The sequence below is a fragment of the Scardinius erythrophthalmus genome (genome assembly GCF_964197995.2).
Source record: "Scardinius erythrophthalmus genome assembly, chromosome: 2".
Classification (NCBI taxonomy): Eukaryota; Metazoa; Chordata; class Actinopteri; order Cypriniformes; family Leuciscidae; genus Scardinius; species Scardinius erythrophthalmus.
In genome coordinates this window covers 28,276,609-28,284,094 of record NC_138222.1, presented here as the reverse complement: position 1 = coordinate 28,284,094, position 7,486 = coordinate 28,276,609, and the positions used below count along the sequence as shown (strand labels likewise).

Genomic DNA, 7,486 nt, shown 5'->3' with positions numbered 1-7,486 from the left:
TACTATGCATTCTATATTTTATTCCTTTTTTTTAGTCAGAGTGCAATAACACTTTATAACCTACTTAAGACTAAGAAAAGAAAAAACGTAAATAATTATTAAATAACTGCATGTGCAAATTGACCATACAAATTTTGGAAGCATTTTTATTTTAAAGAGTCCATCATTTAGCCCTTAATTTCATAGAAATACAGAGTTGGGGTTTATATTTGTAAATTTACATACACATATTTGTGTGTATAAATATAAATATAAAATTAAGTTCAAAAGGCTCCTCTTTAATTTTATTTCAAATATTTTTGGATAGTAACCACACTTTTTCCCCCAACTAATCAGTTTTCTGCTCAAAAAGAAAAATACAAATAGAAAAGTCATAGCAATAACTTTTTGAAAAAGGACTATAATGCATATTCTGAATTTGCTTTTTTTTTTATGTAAGTTGCTAACAAATAGCTAAAGAACAACAACTGGATGTGAATTTACATGCTTGAGAAATATAATAACTTAAGTCCAGAAATTAAATAGCAACTTGTTTGGAATAAAACAACAATTTAAGATAAAAAATAAAAAAATACTGTGAACATAAGGAATAGTTTGAATAAGATAATGACAGGATTCACAGAATGTTCAAATGTGAATTTTTATGTAGTAAATTGTACAATACTATAAAGAATGCAATAAAGATTTTTTTTTTACATTGTGCAAAACATTCAAAAGCATAAAAACTGTGATTTTGACAAAGTAGCTAATACTGAGAAAGAACTATAAAGTATTTCATTTTTTTAATGTCTTAATCTGTTTGAGACAGCGGACCAGTTGTAACGTTAAAATGCACATTCATTTGTTAAAGTACAAATAAAGCAGGGCTTGTTCTAGTGTTAAAGTGAACATACATGTAGAATCCCTCAACATTTAAATATATATTACCTTCATTTACATATAAAATGCATAGCTATAGCTATAGAGAACAAGAACCGACAAGCATCATGTAAAGATCCCCGTCCTAATAGCACAAAGTGTTGCATGCGGTAGAGTTAAAGTTGAATGATGGTTGAGTTCAGAATATCAGGCACGTGTTTTGATTTAGATGACTTGGAGAGGTCTCGCTGTGAAAAGAAAAATGACACATTAAGAGATTTTTAACTGGTTAATATATTCTGAATATTGATTTGAACAGTGGTTATTCAGAATAGATACTGATTATATTTACAGCCTAGAAAACAACATGAAAACTGTCATATACTGTAACAAAAAGAGCGACAGATAATGGCAGGAAGGCATTAGACTGATTTGTAAACAAAGCTAGTCTTGGTTAGAAGTGTGGATTAGGAGAAAACACAGTCCAGTTCAAAGAGAGGACAAGAGGATGTAAAAGAGCAAACTAATCAGAGATTTATACACCCACCGTGGAGGCAAATGCATTCATAGTTGTTTTTATTTTAATTTACTTATTTTGTTTTTATTTACACAATGCCGTCCTATGATATATCCCATTTAACATATAAAGCATGTCCCACAGCAAATTAAAACATTACAACAGTCAGAGACAATGTAAATATAATAAATACAATTTGACAATATTGTATAAAAGATACAATATTAGATACAATTTGGTAAATATTCAGTTAACAATTATGTACAGTTAGCAAGTCATTACAAGACTGTAAGAGTCCTGGTCACCCTGTCAGGGTTTATTTTCCAATAATCTGAATGCACTTTATCCCTTACATGCTTTTTAAAAGAGGTGTTATTTGTATTATACAGTACAAAATAAAGTTTAAGCAGTGTTAGCCAATAAAATGTTGTTTAAGTGGTGCATTGTTTAAACCATGCAGTTGCTAAATTTAGGTTGTTTCTCAAACAAACCTTGATTATATGGATTCAGCCTTGACAACTTCCTTTAGAAACAAGTTTTTTTATTAGTAAAACGTTGGGCCAGTAACACCAATATTTATATAGGAATTTATACAACTTAAAACACATTTAAGTTCAAGCTCTCGCTCTCTTTGACCAGACTGTGAGTTACTGATGAAGAAGATGAGGAGTTTACCTGAAATTCTGAATAGGTGCTTGCGACAGAGTTAATGCTGAAGTTACGCTGTGGACTGGCTGGCACCTTCATCATCCCAGCCCCGCCGCCAGTTAGATGACAGATATTTTCCTTATTGCGTTCTAGCAAACCTTGATGAGGAGGTTTGTTGTGGCCTGGAGTCCTCACCGCATTGCCCTGCTTTGAAATAAGACATAAGGGAAGAGGAAATGTAACATTTACCTAAGTTAATCAGTAAATGATTGTGCAAATGAGTTAATTTTAAAGCTTGAGAACACTAGTTTTGTTATAGGCATGCACTGACCTTGCTAGCAGATATCGGAGGGCGCGATATAGGAGAATGACAGACGGTACCACCAAAGACAGATCGGATAGTGCTGTTAGAAGTGCCAGTACTGGAGGTAGCATTTAGCTGAGGAAAAGTCAAAGAGTTAATATTGCAAATGCCATGCATTCATTTAAAATGTACAGTGCATCACGGTGTGTTGTGTAATGAGAATGTTTTCTAATGTAATACTTTTTTTCACTCAGAAATGTCACATTACATTGGACTGTGAACTAGGTTTCACATGGACTTTAAATATGCTGTTTTCATCAGGAAATAAATTCCCATTGTACTTGCCTTTCGAGCTTTGCAAGGTGTTGTGCTGCCCAGAAATCTTCGTTTAGTTGGTGTCCGGACCACAGTGCCATAGACCATGTCCTCCTCTGTCTGCTTGCTCTTCTTTAGTTGCTGCAAGACAGTTCTTGTATTACTAAAATCTACAAACTAAATCTCTCTCATGAGTTTAAAGTTTAAACCGGTCATTCCCTAGTAATGTATTAATTCACAAATACAAACGACACTGTAGATTTGCTTGATGAAGATTCACAGCTCCAGTCTAGAGTTCATATTTTCTTATGCCCAGTAATGTGAAGGACATACCCGCTCCTGCTTTTCCCGCTCCTTCTCCTGCCGGTACGTCTCCCATTGATCAGTAACAAACTGCATGAACTTCTGACCATTCACCAGGAACTCTCTGTTCTGTTCTTGTTCCCACTGTTCAATCTCAGCCTTCAGTTTCCTCTCAAGCTAAGTAAGAGATACTCAGTTACTAAGTTTTATAATGTAAAATGTACACTACTATTCAAACATTTGGGGATGGCATTATTTGATAAAAATACAGTAAAAATAGTTATATATATGAAATATGATTACAACTTAAAATAACTCTATTTTAATATGTTTTAAAATGTCATTTATTCCTGTGATGTCAAAGCTGAGTTTTCAGAAGTCTTTAGTGTCACATGATCCTTCAGAAATCACTCTAATATATTGATTTGGTGTTCAAGAAACATTTCTTATAATTATCAATGAAAAAAGTTTAATTTTGTGGAAACTGTGAAACATTTTCAGGATTCTTTGATGAAAAGAAAGTTTAAAAGAACAGCATTTATTTGAAATAAAAGCCTGCCTTTGTAACAATGTAAAACATTACATTTAATGCATCCAAGTATTAATTTCTTTTAAAAAATCTTACTGACCCCAAACTTTTGAACGGTAGTGTGTATATAATTACCTTGGGGAGACCTTTGACCAGATCAGCCCGTTGTTTCTCCTCCTTTAGAAGGTTTCCTCCTCTGTTGGTGAATCTGGATGGATCTTTGGCCTTTTCCTACCACAAAACGTGCAGTGTTAGTTAATGCAACAACATTTGACAAAGATTTTCAGCCAGTTTAACTTACTTCAAGCTCTAAGAAAAGTCTCCAGCTCTTATCCCATTTGTGAACACCTTCAAAGAGTTCTTTATGATCCTCGTAATACTGTTTTAGTCGCACATTTTCAGCATCATGTAAGCTCAGGAGTTCCTCACTAAAATCATCTGAGAGAAAAGGCAGCCCTTAAATCTTTTTATTTTTTAGAATAAGACAGGCAGATCTCGAACAGTCAACGGTGTAATTTAGAAAATTACAACTCACCAACATAATAAGGCACAAACGCTTGCCGCTGGTCAGCACTATAAAAGCACTTATCCCAGAGCACAGCAATCTCCTTCCGAATGGCCTCTGTAAAATTTTGCATATTTTTAAGCTTCAGTTCTTCAAGACGTTGGACCTCAGCTAGTAACTGGAAGTAGAGGACATAAAAATGTAAACTTTTGTGTTCAATGCAATGGTTAGCAATTTAAAAGCTTAATTAATGCAGCATTGTATAACTGAAAGAAGGAAAAAGAAAGGCAGAAAATCAAAAGGTTACTAACAGCTTCCATATTCCTTTTCTTTGACAGGGTCATGTGTTCAGAAATTGCATCACGCTCTTCCCGTGGAGTCTGCAACCTTTCCCACAGTTCCTGGATCTTCTCCCGATAAGAGCCACAGACATGTTCGTTCTCAGTCTTTCTACTCTCCAACTAAAATATAAAAATAATGTGTTATACAATTGTTAATGCTTAAGTTTATAGTTTGTTAAGTTTATATTGTACCTGGTGAAGAAGGACTTTGAGTGAATCAATGTTTTCTTTAGACAGGCAAAAACTCTCCTCATCTTCACAAACAACATCCTTTTCAAAACTAGTCTCAGGCAACTGATCCAGATCATCCATGCAAAGTATTATCTTCTTCTTCAGTGTGACAAATTCTTTATGTCTCCGTTCCTTGAAAGATAAAAAAAAAATGTGTACATCAAACTGAACACAACACTTTCATAAATCACTATGACTTTTATAAATAAATATAAAGTCTAATGTTTAAAACAAAGTCTTATTGTTATACTTTCTCAGCAGTGAGACAGGAGATGTGCTGACGGAAATTCTCCAGCTGTTCCAGAGAAGGAACAGAATTGCCAGAGATGGAAAACGGCTGTGAGCAGAGAAGGTCACAGAGATCCTGATCCTGCTCGGTTAAGGCTTTGAGCGCTTGCATTCTCTGGTTTTTCTCTTTTAACATCACTTCAACGTGGGTCCGGAGGTCTTTTTCCCGCTGGAGCACAGTGCTACTCCTCTCCTCCTAAAATGATTAGGAACCACAAAAAAAGTTTTTGAAGACATTTCTGTTTCTCTGTTCTGTAGCTGGCCAATAAAATCAAAAATTGGAGTTTTGTGGCTTTCAGTCCATGTCTATTAGCTATGAAGTCATCTACACCACCACTCAAAAGTTTGGCATCATAAATGCAGCCTTTGTGAACATTCATTTGATTAAAACAAAAATAATTTGAAATATTATTAAAATTTAAGATAAATGTTTGTTTTTTAATTTAGTTAAAGCATTTAATTTATTCTTGTGATGTCAAAGCTGAATTTTCAGCATCATTACTCCAGTCTTCAGTGTCATACGATCCTTCAAAAATCATTCTAATATGCTGATTTGCTGCTCAAAGAAACATTTATTATTATCAAAGTTAATATTTTTGTGGAAAGCGTGAACTACCATTCAAAAGTTTGGGGTAAGTCAGATTTTGTTTTTAAAGAAACTAATGATAAAAAGTGACAAAGACATTCATATTGATTTTTTTTCTTCTAATTCATTGTTGATATTGCATTTGACAATATTTTACTGTATTTTTGATCAAATAATTGCAGCCTTGGTGGGTAAGAAAGAGGCTCTTTCTTAAAAAAAAAAAATAATAATAATTTTCCCATTTCGATAGGAAATACATTAACAAAAGACAGAAATCTAGTCAGGCAATTTCATGAGATCTTTGAGGTTAACATGGGGTCATCTAAAGATTGTATCCATGTTAAATACTTGCCTGAAATGGGGGAAGCTGCAGTTCCGAGCACAATTTACTCAGCTCTTTGTGACACATGTCAATACTGGTCATCAGACGTTTACGCAGACTCTCTTCCTCTGCAATCATCATGTCCAGAAGACCCTACAGTACATGTTTTGTTAGTTTATCACTGAAACATATTTAAAAGGATCCATGTTGCACAAGTACACTCAACACTCACTTTGATATGATTCTTAACCACATTTGTTCTTTCTAATCGCTGATCCTCAGGGATCCCAATTTCCTCCCAGATATCCTTCAGATGGCACAGAGCTTTATTCAGACATGCCACTGATTCTGCAGCAATCACCTCACTAAAATCATGGAGAGAAAGAACATTAAATACATTATTGATAAACATCCATTCATTGACAGATATGTACTTTGATCCACGAGTGATAAAATTCATTAAAAACATTCAGCAAAAAGTTATTACATTATTGTATAACGTTACTTCACAAATCTTTCGTATTGTAATTTCAGGTGGTTACAAAATGTTATTAAAAAAACGTTTTCATATATTGTCATATATTCATTATTCATATATATGCACATGTACTAACTTACTGCTCTTCTGAGCATTATATATAGCCTAATGTTTGCTAAAGGCATTAACATGACGTTAGCTATGAATAAGTTAGAGACCCACCCAAACGAGCTTGTCAAATGTGCTAAAAACACCTGCTGTCAATAGCATTACCGCATTAATCTCAGGAGTCAAATGCCATTTTAACCGCGTGTTTCGATTAACATGTAATGCCAATGTCATATTCAAAACTATCTTACTGCTCAAACTTATTGATCAAATTAAGTTACACAAATGCGTATATCTGTCTCCGTATAGAAAAAAATAAAATAATTACTCACCTCTTCCTCATCCTAGAACCACAATACAAGACTTTTCGCTTGTTTATTTGTATTTTATAAAGTAATATTTGACTGTACAGTCGTCGCACTCGTACGCGTAACCGTTTCTGTCTGATTCAAAATATGCATCAAAATAGCGCCGCTCGTCTGATTGGCTGGTTAGCGCATACCTGCGCAAGTGCGCATGCGTGAAGATGTGTCACACAACAGACGCGGATTGTTCCACCATGACCTCAGAAACATTTTCAAATGACCACTCCTGATTTTTCCATTTATTCCCGACATTGTATAAGAAATATATTGTTTATGCATTATTTGCATTCAATTTCTATATTCGTTTTCTGATTAACTGATTTTTCTACACCGACATTTGGTGTGTTTTTTTCGTTTGGTAAATGTTATGTTAAATAATAGATAATATTAAGCATATCTGTTATGTCTTACAATAAAATGTACAAGTACCATCCATATCTGTGAAGTGTGCCAATCACTATTGAATGCCATATTTTTGTGCTTTTGAAACAATAAACTCATTAATTTTGACTTCAAAACACACAGCTAAACAGGGCCACTTCACTACCGGTCACATGATCCTGGATCAACATATTTTGTTGATCCTGGAATAACATTCCTGTCCCAAAATTTTGTCCTTACCCCTAAACCTAACCCTACCCATAACTTTTCCCTAAAATCAGAGGGAAATTATAGGTTAATAACACTGATGTTGAAGGCACCTCACCCTGGTTATAAGCCTAAACTTGTCATAAACTGTAAACTTGTCCCTCAAATCTGATTGGTTGATTGGAAAGTTGTTCCAGGAT

At 34.2% G+C, this 7,486-nt stretch overlaps 1 protein-coding gene across 1 annotated transcript; it reads right to left on the bottom strand.

The window, feature by feature from the left end:
* Positions 1-260: 260 nt before the first annotated feature.
* On the bottom strand, positions 261-6,795 carry prc1b (protein regulator of cytokinesis 1b). The gene is made up of 14 exons (XM_081359844.1): positions 6,666-6,795; positions 5,980-6,112; positions 5,778-5,900; positions 4,802-5,035; positions 4,513-4,683; positions 4,291-4,440; positions 4,010-4,157; positions 3,776-3,912; positions 3,610-3,705; positions 2,976-3,122; positions 2,673-2,783; positions 2,355-2,462; positions 2,051-2,227; positions 261-1,106 (listed from the first exon to the last, which is right to left on the bottom strand). Exons 1-14 carry the CDS (start codon positions 6,674-6,676, stop codon positions 1,035-1,037), a joined length of 1,818 nt encoding a protein of 605 aa, XP_081215970.1. The 5' UTR covers positions 6,677-6,795; the 3' UTR covers positions 261-1,034.
* Positions 6,796-7,486: the final 691 nt, after the last annotated feature.

Coding starts and splice junctions, on each gene's coding strand:
- prc1b (XM_081359844.1), bottom strand. Junction 3,123..3,609: donor TGGTCAAAGGTCTCCCCAAG/GTAATTATATAC, acceptor TCTCTTACTTAG/CTTGAGAGGAAACTGAAGGC. Junction 2,228..2,354: donor CTCCGATATCTGCTAGCAAG/GTCAGTGCATGC, acceptor ATTTCAAAGCAG/GGCAATGCGGTGAGGACTCC.